The 19,606-nt window shown below is 38.0% G+C and overlaps 1 protein-coding gene across 4 annotated transcripts in view; it reads right to left on the bottom strand.

Annotated features, from left to right (window-relative positions):
- Nucleotides 1–19,606, bottom strand: part of LOC113545483 (RNA-binding Raly-like protein) — a 170,649-nt gene that overhangs the window by 19,248 nt on the left and 131,795 nt on the right. Inside the window, exon 1 of one of the 4 annotated variants that reach the window (XM_026944861.3) lies at nucleotides 10,322–10,516. The exons of the other annotated variants lie outside the window; for them this stretch is intronic. Within the exon in view, the coding sequence (XP_026800662.2) occupies nucleotides 10,322–10,511 (190 nt within the window). The 5' untranslated portion in view covers nucleotides 10,512–10,516. Of the gene's footprint in view, nucleotides 1–10,321; nucleotides 10,517–19,606 lie in introns of those variants that run through there. 4 annotated transcript variants of the gene reach the window in all.

The following is a 19,606-nucleotide window of genomic DNA, read 5'->3' on the forward strand; positions in this document are numbered from 1 at the left end:
GCAAACAAAAACAAGGAATTGAGATGTGTTTTTCCCCTTGCAGCACTTTTGTGCTCACCGTTTATTTGCAACATCATTTTTTCTTTTCATTTTTATATTCACTTTCTTTTCGAACTACATCTTTTTTTTGTGGTCACACGGTACATTTGTTTTGAACTCAAAGCAAAAAATACATAAAGACTTCTCATCTAATCATCTTTAAACATCCTGTTAGTCATGTTATTAGAGTCATGTCATCAGATTATTAATGAGACCAGAGAGGATAATGAAATGTCAAATCTCTGAAAATCTCTGAAAATTCTGCCTTTATCGATCTGTCGGTTAAAAAAAAAAAGAGTCTCTGGATTAGGGCTTTTTTCATTTTTTTTTCATTTTTTTAAGTGCTTGATTTGAAATAGTTTGCTGGATCTACATACAGAACACAATCTGCCAGCTGATGGGAGAAATCATGGAAGCATTTTCCAATCAAACCACACGGAGAAATAGGATTATGCTAACTATTTCTATGTTATACTTTTCTAATTCTAGTAACATCTATTTAAATCTGGAACTCGAACTAAAAAAAAAACAGACACATGACATAATTTAAGTGACAATAACAGAGCAAGTGTCCTCCTGTGACTGCTATGTGACATTATGTCTGTTTCCACTGGTGCCGTAATTCTGTCTTAACACACGAAGCCGCTCTAAACAGCTCAGAATAACACTGTAATCCTGTTAGTCATGTTGATCTGTTCAGTGATGATTAATGCCACATCATTTCACATCCAGTGAAATGAAATGTGCTGATGTGGGTGTGTGGTATATCCTACATAATGCAATGTGCTGTAAATAAGACCATAAAATCCTTGCATCCTACTGTCTAAAGAAAGTTCTGGCTAAAGTTGCACAGAAAAGTAATCAGTAGAAGTGGAAGAAAGGGTTTAACACACACAACTGCCCAGAGCTGAATCTCTGAGTGCTTGTCCACTAGACCCGATTGGCAAGCATCTGGCTGAAATCCAGATTTAAGCAAGTTTGCCTGTGCTGTCAGAAGCAGCAGCAGCGTGTATCATGTACTAGCCTCAGCAGAGCAGAGGTATCCATCAAGGCAGAGAGCTGAGAAAGAGACATGGCATGAAAAAGATTGTGTCTGAGAAAGAGAGAGAAAGAGAGGAAATGCAATAAGGGAGAACCAAGACAGACAGACGGACAGACAGACACCATGATCGAGAGCAAGGCTAGGTGACGTCTCAGCACCTTACTTATACTTTAGCTAGCTCATTGCGATTGCAGCGAGCGAGAAGTTGCGGTTAGTGTGAGGAATATTTATTAATGCGCTTGCCTCGGCTCTGTCGGTTGCCTGGAGACCCGTGGTGCTGAAAGCTGAGCAGCCTGGAGGGCGCGAGCTGCTTTTTGGGCTATGGGGAGGGAAAAAAAAATGAAAGCTCTCCATTCACGGAGCACGAGCTCTGAGCTTGCCACAGTATAAAAAAAAAAAAAAAAAAAAGAAAAAAAAAAGAAAAGAGAAAGAAAAACAACACAGACAACACAGGGACAGTGCTTTAATGGATATACTGAACACACACACACACTTTCCTGCTCAGACCTTGGGTTCACCACCGAGTGGGTGAAACTAAAAAGCAGTGGATATGATTACATGCCATTATTACAAGATTGTCAATCATCTTTAATTATATGGCAAAATGTATCCCTAATCACAAATAATTGTAAGTTCAAAAAAAAAGGTAGCAGAGTAAGCCTATTTGTAGGAATTGTAGGAGGCAGGTTGCATAACTAATCATTATCAACTTCAGCAGCAGGTGCTTGACAGGCGAATGTGGATCTGTGACTCTCCTGTGAGCTCGAAGCTGGTCTGTTGCTATTCACATATTTTTTTCTTCCTGTCTTTTTTTGTGCAGAGAAAAATGCGTTCCACCTCTCTGACAACTCCTGCCAGCTTCATGTACATTGCTGGAAGGACGAGTTCTTCTATTTTGCTAATGGACATCCAGCTTGTCCTGATATTAATCTTAAAATTTGCAGGGAATAAAATCCTGTGTAAATGTAAATACAACATTTCAGACACATACATTTCAATCAGCTCCCTTTCTCTACATGACAGGAGAATAAAATGCAAATAGTAGCTTAGTTAATGCACACTGATTAAACACTGGAGGAGTAAATATGCATACACAGCATGCATGAGTAAATCGAAAGCCACCGTACTAACAAGAAACAGGCACTGAGCTCTTCTTCTGCCCTGAATTGGCTATCCTTAAGAATGAAGTACATACAAGCTGTCCTTGGAAACCACAAACCAAATGCCAGATGAGTTATTAAACTGGAAGAAAGAGAGAAGTGATGAAGATTGTATTAGACAGTGAGAAAGTGTTGGCAAGAGAAGTGACAGTCTTGGGCAGAGAGCGAGAATGAGCGAGAGAGAGAGAGAGAGCACAAAGAGTGATAGAATTGAGTGCAAAAGCCTTGAGGAGATATAAGGAATCGTGTGAATGAGTGGACATAAAAGCCAGCATCACTTCAGTGTGAAGCTGATGGCTGGTCAGGGTGGGCGATTCTCCAGGAGTTCTCTCAGCCCTCATCTTTCTACATTTCTCTATCTGCAATCAGACAAAGCCATATGCTCCGTCTCTCACTGTGCCACTGCTCGATCGCCATCTCCATGAATCCAATCAGAGCTATCAGTCCACGTCTGGAGTAACACTGCCGGGCTGGAGTGCAGAGATAAACCAGAACCAGAATCGTTGCATCATTACAAAGCCCAAGATATGCATTGGTGATAATAGAAAACAACATAGACTCATGCTTACTCATGTCTGTCTCCTTTTTGCTATAAAAATGTTACTTAAAAATTGACACTGGAACAATAACACCTACATAAGCCGTTCATGATAACTGACATAAACCTGCATGAACATTTATAGAGGCTGTCATAAAGACAATTAATTCAATTTTAATAATAAAAAATAAAAAAATTGTAAATTGTATTGTAAAATATCAATATTGATTTAAAAGCACTTGTGGCAGTTTTCATTGATATAAGGTTGCATTAGGATCAAAACAAACATCACGACATCAGAACACTTCTGATATTTTATTACAGAGTTACATAATGATGCCAATGTTACATGTCAAACAACAAAACCAAATTATATAAAAATCTTGTAAACAGTAAAATATACTTTACTTAAGAGTCAGATAACGCTGTTGTTACTATGTCATGGATTTATTATACTGTACATTTTTAAAAATATAATAATGTTATAAATATAAATATTATATACATATAATATTTCATAACTATAATGGTATATGTCAAAGATGACACCAAATATCTGTCACGCAGATGTCGGAGCTGATTTATACTTGTGATAACTGTGCGTACATGTACACAAGATGGCCGCCGCGCATATCCTGCAGTCATTTGGTGCCTTGCTTCTGCACGTCTTCATAAATGAATGTGATGTGTCTGTGTGGTGCATTACCAACGTAAATAGTGGAGGCAGTACAGCACCATTTTACACTGGGTCCCCAAGTGAATAAACAAACTAATGTTGTGTATCAATTCGCATAATTATTTACTATTCTAGGCCGTTATTGAGCACACCAACACACCAACCGGCTTTTAGAAAGCTCTTAACCCTACTCAAAGGTCTGTTTTGTGTACCAGTCTTCTGGATTTTCTAGAATAGTAAATATTTTTGAATATGAGGGTGAGGTGAGGTTTTTTTGATATGAGATGGAGATCATGACAACAGTCACGCTGACAGCAGAACGTTTTAAAGGCAAACGGGGATTGTCAGTGTGTTTAAGCTTGCTGTGCATAAAATCACTAAACATTACAGCTCGAATTGGAAACCAGATGGACAGAAATGTTTTGGCTTTGACGTGCCATCTATTGGACACTGCTATTAATCCTCCAGATGTTCATAATATACACAAGTGAGTATGTGAACAATGATGCTCACGTAGCAACTGCAAGCTCACGTTCCGGTGGCGAAAGTGAAGTATATTTGCATCTTAAAAACTAGCATGATACAAACAACACATCAGGACAGTTTTTGAGTGCACATAAGTCAGCAAACACTTTTCAAGTCATTGAAAATAAAAATGGCTTTGTGTTAGGCTTCCAAAAGGTCTTTCATGACAAGACAAAGAAAATCAGAAAGCACTACTTTTTAACCCGTTACCCGAAATGTACAGAAAGAATTGCAGGCCCCTTAGGCATTACAGTCACATCGCATCTCAGTCACTCATCACAGATGTGCTGCCTGACAGAATGGCGTTTTAGCACTCAGCAACATTCCTCACAAGAAGGCAGGAAAGCAGACATTCAGTTAGCCTTTTCTAACAGCCCCATGTCACTTCAGCTAGTTAACACCTCAATGCCTTTCAAAGGCTAAGAAAAAAAAAAAATCACCTTGGACTGCATGAGCAATATGATGAACTGTAAATCTCAGTCTTCCTCTCTCCTCACAGTGACCTTCAGAGAGACAGAAACATGTCCTGTACACACTCACAAGGCTGCCAATATGCACCCTTGACTTGCTGATATATATCACTGTCACACTGGCCATACATCAACAAAAACACACTCCAACACTCTTCCAGTGCTCACATCATGAGTAATCAGAGCACCTGCCTAGGATTCCCTTTTGCCTTAATTAATACTACTACACAATTAATTATGCAAACAGGAGGCAGTGGGGAGGAAAGATAGAAGCAGACCAGAAAGATATGATAGAAACAGACATACAGAAAGAGAGAGAGAGAGAGAGACAGGAAGACAGATGCATGGTTATTCAACCAAAATTTCCAGTCATTAAATTCATTACATTAAATTCCTTGGTCTGGGTAAGCATCTAACGTAACTGAATAATAACAACAGTTATCTTTTAATGTCTAACCACTAATGAAGTTTATGGCTATAAATAAGACAATATGAAGTGGCTGTTTTGTTTCATAGGAGCACTTCATGTTGGCATAACACACTCAGAGGAAAATGCTATCTACGACTTTTCCGCATGAGCTCACAGACTCCCGTGATTGGTTAGTGTCAGTGTGATTGATGGGAGAGAGTATGCTACCCCTCCCACCCAGACTGCATGGCCAGTTTTACTCCTGGCCACTGATGGCTGTGGCATCGTCGGGATTCGAACACACAAACTCCAGACAAAAGAGTGAACGCTTTTCTGTTGGGCCCCTTCTTATCCTATCTACAGTATTTTTTTTTTAAATATTTGGTTCAGTCTGCTGAAATACTTTGTCCACAGTTGATAAATCCTGTTTTAGTGCACATGTTTACATATCTGGCTTTTTGAAGAACTGCAAGCCAGCAGCCCACATACTATGCTAGAGGCAGTCTGTGAAATGGCATCTTTAAGCTTGCTCAGTTTGACTTATTAAGATCATGTGTTTAAACATTGGTGCCAATAATTTAAAAAACGTTTTTTCAGCATTCCTCAGAGACGCTCCGCAGCACAGCTCAGAAGTTTGTGGAGTTGGTTAAACATCTCTTGATCCTTTCAATCCAGCACCATTCAGAGTAGATGACTAGGCTGTTCCATTACTAACATGATCTCTCACTTGAAAATTTCTAACAATTTGTTTGACATCAGGGGTTAGGTTTAGGGATTGTGTTTGTACCGTTCCTTATGACTTCATTTGTATGCAATCAAATGAAACCCAACACCACTGCCTTGCTCGTTCACATTTGTTTGAATTTCTCAGGAGATCAGGTTGTCCATTACACTCTCCAAATATCTCTTACACAGCTTTAAGCCATGTTTGGGCTCAATGCAATTCAAAGCATACTCAGAAAATGTCAGAAAAAGGCAAGGTGTCCAGAGAAAGCCCTAAACTTTTGAGTGGCATTAAGATTTAGAGTACATGATATAGAGAGGTAAAGAAAAGGTTATGTGTCAATTTCCATATGAAAGATCCACGCATTAATGGCAGTGTAGGCAACCGCTCATTTAGCTTTCTGCGTGGTATAAATGTATATTCTGAAACAAAAGCCTATCTTACACAACACTGACACAGATCCAACACTGCATACCACGGGTCAGTAATCCGTAATCATTTTAACAGTCTGTATTTGTTTGTAGATTACACAAGAAATTTTTAATTTCAAACAAACAGACTGGAATCGATCAAGACCTTGAGGGTTCGATGCCTAAAAACTTTTAACATTCTTGAATTAATCTACCAAAAAAAAAAAAAATCCAACACCATTAGTATTTGAGTAAATTTCCAATATAAACAGACCCTTCATCCTGTCTCTGAAGAGCTCAAAAAAAACCATTTTATTCATGAACAGCTGCGAAAGAAACTACCTGTTTACTGACTTACGCTCACTGAATACAAACAAAAGCAGAGTGGCATGGGCTGGCGACTGCCTGGGGTTAGAATGGCATTTAATCACACCAAGACGGGCAGATACGGGCAGGAATAGGCAGACACGGGCAGATACAGACAGGAACTGGCAAACAGAGACAAATACAAACAGGCAAATCCCAGCACTAACAGGTGCATACAGGTCAACATGGGCTTAAATACAAATATACAAACAGATCCAAGGAAACAGACAAATTGGACCAAACCTGAGCATGAAAATACAGAAAAATGAGAATAAAAAGACACAAGTAAAACCCTTGAAAATACATTCATACACAAGCAAACCTGAAAAAATACACACACTGAGGCTTTTTACAAGGCTGTGTATATTAAAAGGTGCTTTTCATCATTGCACAAAGCAACAAAACCCACAGAGATGTGAAACAAAAATCCTCCCCGTGGATATTGTTAATGCTCGTTCCAATGCCTTTTGATTGCTTTGGTGCATTATGTGATTTGCATTTTAAACTAATCTGAACACACTCGTAACACTGACTCGAGGCTTGTATGACAGAGCTAAAATGATAATAACAATTATTATGAAATTCTTGATGTTGAAATCATGATTATATATTAAATTATATTCAGCCAATTTAGGAAGAAAAGAAAAGTTTTGTTGCATTTATAATTTTATCTTTTAACCTCAACCTCTCTCATCCTTTAATCAGAAAAAAATGCTCCTCAGCCATATTAAGATAATTAATCTTTAATATTTTGAATGCTAAATTAGACTCTAAATAAATAAACAGCCTAATAAACAAATAAATAAAATATGCAATTTGTAGTATTCCTAGGATTACCCATTTTGTGCAGTCTTGCCATTTTGGGAAGCAGAAATAAGCACTGTGTTATAGAGACATTATTAGGTATGATAAGGGTTTACCCCATCCTTCCAAAATTATGTACATAATTTAATGCTCCAGAGTCAAACAAAACTCATAACCTCACAAATCTGGAAATCAATTTTATGTGCAACCCATTAACCTTCCTGATTATTACTCACTTATTCATCTTCAAGCACATTATTCAGTAACTACAGAGAGACTAACAGAAAAATGTTGTAGTTACAAGAATAAAGAATTTAACTTGTCACAGCGATTAAAATGTTAAAATATGCAGCCTGTTTTGTCTTCTTTTCCCCCCACTTTAGAGAAACACAGAGAGACAGTTCTGCTGCACAATCCCCAAATCCTGCTGGACAGCCATGAAGCCCTGCTGGATAATCCATGATCTCAGATGCACAACTCCCAAATCCTGCTGGATAAACCAGCAATCCGAAAGCCCTGTGGTCCGAGACACACAGTGGACAAAGCAGCGTTTACTACCTCACACATAGCTAAAGAGAAAGAGATAAAAAAAAAAATTAAAAAAAAGGTGAAAAACAGAACATAGAACCGATGTTCAAAAAAGGTGACAGGAATTTAATTGATTTAAGGCTGTACACATCTGGATTATAGCTTGGCCTTGATATTCAGCACTTACTAATGGTCAATCTGGGTAAAAAAGAATCTGTGTGCTATCTGTGTGCATGTGCTATAAATAAGATGTTGCTATCCTTGTACCAAGACAGTAGAATTAGACTGCTCTGAACACCTGACACAAGAGATTTCCCATTCTCCAAGCAATATAAACATTTCAGCTTCTGAGTACAGCATAACAATGAGGTTATGCTCATTCACAGTAGCTCTCTCTCTTTCTCTCTCTCTCTCATACACACACACACACACACACACACACACCCCTTAATCAAGAACAATGGATGCATAATCTCACTGAAAGTCTTGGTCACAGGGATTCCCAGCCAGAATATTAGCTCATTTTTAATCAAGATTTATAATCATATATAGCAATTTGTCCTCCGTTAGGCTTATAATTGAAAAGACTTAGGGCTTTGTGAGATTAGTGCCAAATATGCTGCTCCACATCTCAGAGCCAGAGCAGCACAGGAGGCAGGAGGAAAGCGCCAGAAAAAAAAAAACCCAAAAAAACTTGTTGCTCCAAATAGGCCGCTGAGCTCCACTGGGAATAGAATAGTGCCATTTCAGAGGCCTGTGCTCATTAGAAACAAGAAGCAGACGAAAGTCTGCCGATTGCATTCATTTGTTTTTTTTTTTGTCTTGTCACTACATATGCATGAATGTGTCTTTGTGTGGTGCGTCTTGACTGGATGCAGACTTTATGATTTTGCGTCCTACACACACAGTGTCCCACTGATGAGCCCCAGCGAGACCCGGGAAGCCCAGGGAAACTCATTTGCTCTGACTGGATTGTTCATAAAGCATCGCCACTCATTAGAGCGCCATTCTGCAGTGGTGAAGGGTGCCAGGCTAATATAGAACCACAGACAGCTCCCAGGCCATAGCGCTAAATGGGACGTGGAAGATAATATGACAGCACCTGGCACAATACGGGCGACTCTGTAGGAATGAATATTAATGCACAAGTTTTTATTTTTGCCAAACCATGTCCCTAAGTGTTACTCATTTGTATTCAGAGTCTTATCTGTAAGATCTGCAATGTTAAACCTGCCTCTGGATTATATTATTATATTAGAAATGCGTTTAAACTACCAAAGATACACATTAAAACCTCAAGATTTATTAATGTCTATAGATAAATATATTGAATAAAAATGTGGGTTAGACCTCATTTTAATCCTAATCATGTAGTTCTTTCCAGGAGTGCAATACAGTGTGTTGCAGTTGGGATAAAAATACTTCCTGGTGCTAAAAAAAAAAAAAAAAGTTTCTTTGAATCCAGGTCAGCAACCATGCTTTTGTTAAGATAATAAATTCAAGACTTTATTTACATAATGAAGGCACGAACAAGTTATGAATGTTGAATTCATGCAAGATATCTGTACAATGCATATAATCAGAAGAGTATTGCTGCAAAATAAAATAACAAAATAATGCAGTTCCCTGTCTGCAATATGCTAGGACACGTCTGTTGGAAATAAGCATTAATTTAAATATTTAACAATGCACATATTTAAATCTGACAATTCTTTTACACAGCAGCTCACACCAGCAATGTGCATAAGACGAAAAATTTAAAGCCTTGCAGAAATAAACAGATGCACCGAGGCCAAACAAATAGTTTGTACTCATTTTAATATTGGAAATGCAAATTAGTTTTATAATCTATGTCTGGAACATGATATGCACTAAAGCATGCTCTGTTCCTCGCTCCAAATAAAAGAAAGCACTATGCATTTAGGAGTGAACTCCATTACCTCTGCTGCTGCAGATCATAAAAGTAATTTGGATGCAGTCCACACAACAACAACTTCAGATAAATGTCTCTTTCTGCAGTAGATCTGCTTTCTTCAGGGCAGCCAGGATGATGCTGATAATGAGCTATGACAGTGTTCATAAATAGGTGCATGTATCAGAAAACTTCCTCTGCGTCTGCACAATTTCACACAGCAACACTTGAACGGAATTAAGGATCAATGAGGAGCCAGAGAGCTACACTGATACAGGTAGAGTCAAGAAAGCATTTGATTTATGTTGCGTGACTGAATTAGCATTTAAGGACAAATCAACTTAATTATGATCACTAGGTGAGCAAGCATGTACTGTGCAAGCATGCATGCAAGTCAGCTCAAAAATGACACCAGCCATATCAGTATTAATCAATCAATATTTAATCATGCACAGATTAAAATTATGCATGCTGTCTAATCACGTGAGCTCCTAAAGGCTAAAGCAAGGGGAAAAAAGCAAAGCAAAACCAAACAAAACAAAAAAGCACATTTAATCTGAAGCTGCACAACAAAGATCTGAGAGTTGAATGAACTGCCACAGTGTTGCATTAACACCTACAGTGTGCATACAGGTAGAAACACTACAGAGGTGCATTCCACCCTATGCACTTCTATGCAGACTACATTTATAAAGTTCCCAGTCGCTGGATAACTTACATCGGTGATGGCGGCGCTTGCCTTTGTACATGGTCATTGTAAACGGATCCAGACTGACGGCTCGCGACTCCTCCCTCACGCGCTGTAAGAAAGTAACGGAGATTTCCAGCAGCTCAGCCTCCCCTCGAGCAGATCCGCTCTTCCGAAGCCGAGCCGAGGCGAGCCATCGCGCCACTGCGGACCGTACCATTGTCCCCGTCTGAATAGGGGGGTTTACTGATATGGTTTTGACTACCTCCCAAACCGCAACAACCATAACACAGGGTGTGACAAAACACTAGTTTACTCCACTACCAAAGATACTCAACTACAGTAACTACAGGTTACCATAGACACCACAAGTGTGCTATTCTCATACACTATTTAGTAGTCTATATAACCATATAATCACTAACATAACCATGATAGAATTATAGTAAATAGTATACAGATATCATATGGAATTCTTCATTATTATTATTATTATTATTATTATTATTATTATTATTATTATTATTGCTCACTCACTTTGAGTAAACACTCAAGAGGAATGCATCATGGGAAAACACCTTGGATGGGACTCGAGGCCGTCGCAGGGCGCCATGAACACACACTTTCACACACTCATTAACACCTAGGGGAAATTTAGTATGGACAATCCACCTACTGGCACGTATTCTGGAGTTGGGAGGAAACCAGAGAACCACAGGAAACCCACACTTAAACAGGGAACACACTCAGAAACCCCAGGCAGGCTATAACTTGGAACCCTGGAGCTGTGAGGTGGAAAAGCTACCGACCTCGCCACCATGTTGTCTATTATTATTATTATTATTATTATTATTATTATTAGTAGTAGTAGTAGTAGTAGTATGTACTCTATGTATGTAATTTTGGTTGCACTAGGTAAAAGAAAGATACCCTGTTCCACCCTGAAGCACATTAAATATGTTTATTTTTAAATATTCGTGATGTGCATAGAGAGTCTCATGCTTATTTGCTGGGTGATGTTTTATTTTCACTATTTCACTGAGAAGTTAGATGTAGTCTGTCACAGCATGATATTGCTAGCACAATTATAAAAAAAAAATTCATCCACCTCAAACATTAGATTTTGCTGTTAGCTCCTAAAAACAAATTCAATGTCATGTTAATAGGAAATCCAATGGAGAATGCTAACAAATGTGAAAAGCAGCAGGTAGTGTTGCAACCTCACAGCTCCAGGGTCTGGGGTTCGATCCTGAGCTAAGGTTACTGTCTGTGTGGAGATTCACATGTTCTTCTCTTGTTCACATGGATTCCTTTGGGTTCTCTGGTTTCTTCCCACATGCCAGTAGGTGAATTGCTTACTCTAATTTGCCCCTAGGTGTAAATGAGTGTTAAATGTGTGTGCATGGTGCTCTGTGCTGGACTCCCATTCAAGGTGTATTCCCACCTCATGCCCGGTGTTCCAGGGATAGGCTCCAGATCCACTGCAACCGGCCATGCCAAAGTAGTTATATCTTAAGTCATTAACAATTTATATGCAAATTCAAAGGCAGGAACTACTACTGTGATCAGCTGCATGTCTTCTAAGGGTTCTAATGTCAAATTGAGTAAAAACCCTATAAGATCATTATCACAGAGATCAGTAAATATAAATCTCTTCTTTTGCATTCACTGGCAGATGTGTTGCTAAGGAGACAAGGAAAAGGAGGATGTGTGTAGTTTCAGTCTGATATGAATTGCGCTTTTGGCATCTCTTTGGGGTTGGATGACTTTCTTTTGACCAGAATTAAGAGTGAAAGCCAAGTGAATAATATTCAGTAGCACTTTGTAGGATAAGTGAATTAATTTACTTGAAACCATGCTGCTTCCTGGAAGCTCAGCTTAAAAACCGCAAAATGTGTAGACCTTGTGTTTCTGGGCTGCACCGGAGGTTTCTGCTGGAGTGCTGCTGGAGTGATTCTATACAGTACAAAAACTATGAGCTAAATGATTTCACAGAATGATGAACCAATAGTTAAATAGGCTTGGAGTTAAAGCTCAAGCTCAAGGCTCGAGCCATGCTTTAGTGGAACTGAGGCTTTTTATATCTCACCTTGCAACAGTACTTTGACAACAAATGATTGTTTCTGATAAACTGAGACCTTGTCCACACTAATACAGATCAATTTAAAATGTTTTTCCACTTTTGGCCTTCAGTCCACTATGAAAGAGCAATTTCGACCCCTAAAACAATTTAAAGTCAGTCTAATTTGTGTGTTGGTGCAGATGAGGAAACCATAGATGTCTATCATCCTGTGATAGGCTGCTGATTGTCACATGATCCCAGCCCCATCACATCCAAAATGCAATTTAACATGACTACGCACAATATAAACTGAGAATTTCTGCATGCATGACAAAGTAGTGGTGGACAAAATAACAGAAATCCCATAAAAATATATTCGTATCAATATTCATTTTTTTGAGAGATGAAGGAGGTGGATAGATACATTGCAGTGTGAGATCTAGAACTTCTCATAACAGTTCAATGATGTTTAAATCTGAAGAACTGACTTCATCAAGCTGCTTTTGAATCATTTTAGCAGTATATCTGAGAACATTATCATCCTGTCTATGGGAACATTATCAGGAAAGAGTGTTTACACCATAGGGTGCACCTTGTCCTGTAAAATTGCCTCATAATTTTTAGCTGAGGAATGCAAAGCAATCAGCGGACCTAATGATTTCCACAAAATGGTCGCCCAAAACATTATGGACTGCCAACTGTACTTAACAATTGATAGCAGACATTGTAGGTTAAAAGCATCCATTGGCTTTCTTCAACATACGCTAAATCCATGCAGATGGTGATTCATCAGCCTCATCATATTAATTTATACCATTACTCAGGCTCCAGTCTTTGTGCTTCTTCATGCATTGACCTTGACAAAAAGTTTCCAAATGGCAGCCCTGCTTCCGGCTTTGTGAAGCTCAAGATGTATAGTTTTTGTTGAGACTGGGTCATAAGGGTGCCCATTAAGTTCTATTGTTATTTCCGTGGCTGTACTTTTAAGGCATTTAGCAGCTATTATGTAAAATGTCCATCTGTCTCTGTTATAGAGCTTGTGACAGCTGTTCCTCTTTGCTGATGCTGTTTGTCCATGTTTCACATATACCGCCATTACTTTGAAGACAGTTTCGCTTGAAACATTAAATAATTGTCGAGTTTTTGTGACTGAACTTTCGGCATCCACTATCTCAAACTCCATTAGTGTCCTTTAAAATCTCACGACAAAGTGCTAATTGTCAAACTGACACTTGCAGTTCACTGCCAATCAATGTAATATAACTCAGCTGTGATTTAGTCTCTTCAGACTTAAGGTCCTTTTTATGTGGTGTTTCAGTCATCTTGTCCACTCCTTGTACATTGTATTCACCAATTTATTCCTGATTTCTGCATGATTAATACAGTTTCCAATGATATAAAGAGATCTACTGAGAAATGTTATAAGATCCTGAATGATTATTACTGTTAGTATTTATTTTAGTATGTACAATGGGTATAAAATAATAACACTATCTGTAGGCTATTTGTTTAGTGCTCTAAATATTCATATCTGGATTTGGCTTTCACAGATCAGTTCCTCAACCTCAGCTACATCACTCCAGTTCTCAACTTTTTTTTTAAAATCCTTCTCATAATTATTTTTGTTTGTACCTGCTATTTCTTTCTATTTTCTAACAAATTTAGTTGGTATATTTTGGTTATTTCCCAAAATATAAACAACAATTAGCCTAATTTAAACTAAGAATGAATGAATGAATGAACGCTATAAATTTATGAAGGAGCACTGCACATTCACAATAATGAACATGGCCTTTGTTTGTCCGCCGAGCTTCATATCTGCCTGCATGAGAGTAAAAACTACCTCATTTTGTTGCATTGCATAGGATCCAATTACACACCTCTAGTCTCAATCAGATGTCCTGTGAACCTTTCCAGCAAGCACGATTACACCCGTAGTATGTACAGATTGTTTCATGGCTACTGAAGTATGCTGCATAAAATGAAGTTCTGTTATCTATCACAAGAATAATTGCAATGAAATTATTCAGAAATTCTCCCTTTTCCATCCATGTAATTTTAAATAGCTTTTGTTAGCTTTACATCCACCCACACTATAGTGAAAAGCAATATTGAGCTCTGTGCTCTTAGTGCTTCTTTTTATAGCTAAATGATTGTAACAAGACATTTAATGACCAATTTCCATTTCAACTGCAAATGTTTTACATCAGTTTTAGCACAGTCTTTGGACTGAGAGGCATATTAATCCACAGAACAAGACATAAGAGAGAGTCTCTTTCGCTGTAAGTGGGTATGCTACACTTACTTGCTCTTTTTTTGAATTTTGTAAATGTATTCATCAGTGTTTTATTTTCTAAAGCAAAAGTCTGAAACAGAATACATATTGAGATACTCTGGCACAGACTTTGTTTACTGATAGACTAGAGTTCCAATGAACAGCCGGGACTATCACAAAGATTTAGCATCAGTCCCAAATGTTATAACTGATGACTAGCTCATGTTCTTGCTAAAATTTCAGGGTAACACTTTACAATAACAGTACATGAATAATCCTGCACTAATACCTGAATTAATACTTACTTAACTATGAACTAATGATGAATTAAGGCATGTACTAATCATGAACTAATGAAGAGCTAATCGGAACTACAACGTGAATCTTATGAATTCAAGCGTGAATAACCTCCACCTTAATACATGTTAGTACATGTTTGTTAGTAAATGTATTAACTAACACATAAAACTAAATCTAATATGCTCTATAGAAAAGAATATGAATTCTAAACATGCATAATTTCAAATTGTTTATATTATACGCAATAAGCAGCTAACAGTAGCTAGTTGATATATTTGGTTTAGCAGCCCTTTACTGTCTGTTAGGCTTTAAATAACAGCAGATGCAGTAAAACACACGACACACTCTGCTCAGCATCAGTACATTTAGCACTATGGCAAATGCAAATGGTGCATTTTCTGCAGAGCCTGTTTTTTTCTGTATTTTACAGCTGTAAATATAACACTCAGATTCTTTTAATAATTATATACAGATGGTCAATGTTTTCAGTGTTTTATTTTTTTCTTCCTTTTTTTATGGGTAAATGCTGATCTTAACTTCTTGAGGTTTCTCTAGTTTTTAGGAGATTACAGAAAAAAGATGGACCATTTGGATTTGCTGGGATGTTCCTCACTTCTAGAATAAAGCACAAAAACTGAGCATTTCATCTTATTAGATCTGTACCAGGGGACAAGTATGTATAAATGAATAATAAAATATACTAAAAATAACTAAAAAAAACACTAGTACTTTCAATAGGAGGTTAAAATAATATATTTAAAATGTCAAATATTTTTAAAAAATATTATTTTAACTCAATATTGAGACTAGCAACAGCAACAAGAAGCAAAAGTACTTTCAATATGATCTTAAAATATTATATTCCTTACTATCCAACATTTTAAAAATATTATTCTAGCTCCAGAGCTTTGGTTTGTTTTACCAACATTACAGTATGTGGGCCACTTGGAAAAGATCTGTTGTGTAAGACTGCCCCCTAGTGGACTGAACTGAGCAATACAGCCAACAATCCAAGAATTGTCACTGTGTAATCAGTCTGCTCATCATGACTGAAAGCTTTTATCAACCTGAGAGCATTAATACAGCCTCCATTCAAGACAAAGTGATACAAACATTAAAAAGAGATTCGGCAAATAACACACTTTCTGAGGCACTTAAGCATAGCCAGTGGTTTCATGCTGTTTCATTATCTTTATTGATTTCTCACAGCAGACTGTCTTTGTAGGCTTTGTTGTATGCAGTCATCAGGCATCACTGGTTTGGATCAATATGAAGAAAGTCGGTGGATGAATGTTTCAAATGTATTATATATACCGAAGACTCAATACAATGCAAATCACTCATAAGGATCTCCATTTGCTATTCTGTAGCATTATCTTCATTTAAGTTCAATTCAGTTGCATCTGTATTTTGCTTTTAACGATAGACATCGTCATGAAGCAGCTTGACAGAAATATGGATGAAGATTTGGATCCCTGAACAAGCCAGAGGTCACAGAGGGAAGAAAAAAAACTCTCTGTGATGACCTGAGGAAGAAACCTTAAGAGGAACCATACTCAAAATGGAACCCATCCTCTTCTGCGTGACACCAGACACAGTGCAATTATAAATAAATTAGGCTTAACATGAGCACCATGGTCATTATGTTTCTTACATAGAGTATATGTAACAAACTGTATACAGTATGTTCTTACATTATAACAGTTCTACAATCTACAATAACCAGGTGAGATCGTCCACTGAAGAAATGGTGCACAAGCTGCTTTTTGGAAAGTGCAATCTTTAGAATATCCAAGTGGGACCATCCATAAGAGCAGAGATGTTATCTTTTAAACTTGCTAAAACGTTCTACTTTTACTCACATAAAGAAAATTATCTTGAGTGCATACAAAAAAGTGATTTGAAAAATGAATGTAACATCCAGATCTCATTCAGTGCATGCAAATCCTCTAAATTTCTCTTTTTTTCCTCTCTGTAGTTATACACACACACACTCGCACACTCGAGGGCAGCAGAGTGCAATGGAAAAACATTATAAAAATATTCACATTTTTTGCAGAATGCTATTCAAATAGTCATTAGGGTCTGACTAATCTAATTCAGCGGCGGCTCCATCGCTCTCGCGCTCACTCACCCACACACCCAGCAGTAATACAGATGAACCATCCCCCCCGCCCAAAACACACACTGCATGGCTCCAAATAATAATAGGACTTCAAATGGCAAAAGCAGGGCCCATGCAATCCTATTTTGAGAGGCGGAGACATTTTTTTATTTCTCTACTCATCTGTTGAGGAAGTAAATTGCCTTCAGCTCTCCTCTCACAACACCCCCCTACTATTAGTTCTTCACCCCCACCAAGACATGCTTTCATCAAGTAATATGACTCATAATGAAGAGACTATTATCCTCGAGTGCTTGGCGCGGGCGTGATGATATCCGGCACGCTGGCAGCGGGACTGTGATCAATACAGCGTGCCTGATGGATGGCATAGAGTGGCACTGAGACTGGCAGCCTCTTGCCTGCTTGAGGAGACTGGAGTTAGACTTGTAATATTCTGTAATAAAAATAACCCTGAACATGAGGAGGAAAACTAAACATTGCCTTAAGGGGTCTGTGCTTAGGTATCGCCTAGAATGGAATAGTTTCAAACAGATTAAGAGACTCTTATGAGGATTATGGTTACTTTGTATGGATTGTACAGATTAATGCTGTGCCATTAATGGGCTACTGCAGAGTTCAAATTGGGTTTGGATGATAGAGTGAAAGCTCAGTATGTCATTTGTGGTGTATTAATCACACCATCCATCCATCTTCCTGGCTTAATTACACTTAATTACGAGAAGAGTGCAAAAGAGTGTGCAGTAGTGAGGTAACCAAATAGGAATACATTATCTGGGATGAACAGATAAAGTCTTCTCAAAAACAGATACGAACAGGAGATGCACTATTCTTCTTTTTCTCTGAAAGCTTGCCAGAAATCTTTTCACATAGCACCTGACTATAGGTGTGCATAAGGACTAGGAACCTGCAGGACAGAACAAAAAGATCTTGAGCATTCATGCAAGCAATTGGTCAGATATGAAGTTCATGGGACAAAGCAAGATCACATTCATTAACATGAATATGAATGATGCATTTAAAGGTTCATTCATCCTTACTGCCTGTTCAGGGTCGTGGCTGTTTAGATTATGCTGCTAGATTTTTTTTTAAGAACATGTTCGATAGAAAATAGAAAATGTCCTGGGCAGGTGCAAACAAAAATAATAAGGATATGGAACAGTCTCTTGTATATCTCTATTTACAAAAAAAGGGGGAAAGAGGAAACAAACAAATAACAAAAATCTTCCAGATTAGGCCCTGTCCTCTTCAGATTTTAAATCCGAATACAGATACAAATATTTGAAGCATTAAGCAAATACAGATACAGGCTTTGTGTTACAACCCTAGTATTCAGAGTGGTGCATAAGGTAGAACCAAACATAACCAACCTGATCAGACAGTGCACAAACCGACATGCTATAAATGTACGTCTGTACATGGGGTGAAAAGCTGTAAAAGAATACAGGGAATACAAGAGAATCCAGATTGAAAGAGAGAGTGGGTGATATAAAAAAGGTCCTGATAATAGCAGAGAGAAACATTCACACAAAAGACATGCAATAAAAGCTCGTTCCACTCGGCTGAGCTTAGCAGGGCCTCAGTCCTAATGCATTTCAGGCCTGTATGAGTCACATGCTGAGGCGATGCGTGTCAGAGCTAATGGAGAACGGCTCGGAGGTCAGCTTAAAGAATGCGGCAGGTGTTTGTCGTGGCAGGTGAAAGCTGGCTCCTGTCTCCTGATGGGAACCTCCACAGAGCTGCTCCAGGTCACCATGGCCTGAGTGGACTGATTGAAAAAGATGTCATAAATACAGGTGCAGGTGGTCTACGCCTGAAAGCCTTCTCAATGCATGGAGAAAAGGTGACGCTGGAGGGGAGGGATTTGCTTTAGAGAATGCTCTGTAGATCATTCTACGGAGAAAATTGGGCTTTAATCTAGACAGTTATTTTACTTTGTATCAAAAGATATCAATGTGAATTCTCACTGTCGAAAACTATTACGCCAAACACGATACACAGAAATAAAGTTACCAAAGTGTACTTTTCTTTGTTCCTGGGGTGGTATGATCAAGGGTACATCTTTTATGCTTTTAATATGTATATTTATACGTTTAGAAATAATTTAAGGTACATAATTGGGCCTTAAGGACCACTGATGTACCTTTAAAGCTTTACTCTGGAAGCTAATTAAACATACACTAAACATACCTTCTTAGGTAAAAGATACATACTAAAGCAGAGGGGCCAGATTAGATCACATCAAATACCCAAGGGCCGCTCACAAAAATACTATTTATGAATTATGCAAAATACTAAATATTTACATATTTCTCTGCCCTCTCAACCTCTGAATATTTTTTGCAATACCTGTCATTTGTTTCATAATGTTTCATGATATTAAATTCCTTAATTACCACAACAGTCTCTTGACATATGCATTTGCTATGGCTTGCGATGAAAAAGTATTCTTGTTTCCAGGTGTTTTGAAATTGCCCCCTCACTGTTAACTTTGCACTTTTTGTCTATAATCATCGCTAAATATTCAGTAAATTCAGTAAATTAATCTGTAGGTAT

The sequence above is a fragment of the Pangasianodon hypophthalmus genome, chromosome 1, assembly GCF_027358585.1.
Source record: "Pangasianodon hypophthalmus isolate fPanHyp1 chromosome 1, fPanHyp1.pri, whole genome shotgun sequence".
NCBI lineage: Eukaryota > Metazoa > Chordata > Actinopteri > Siluriformes > Pangasiidae > Pangasianodon > Pangasianodon hypophthalmus.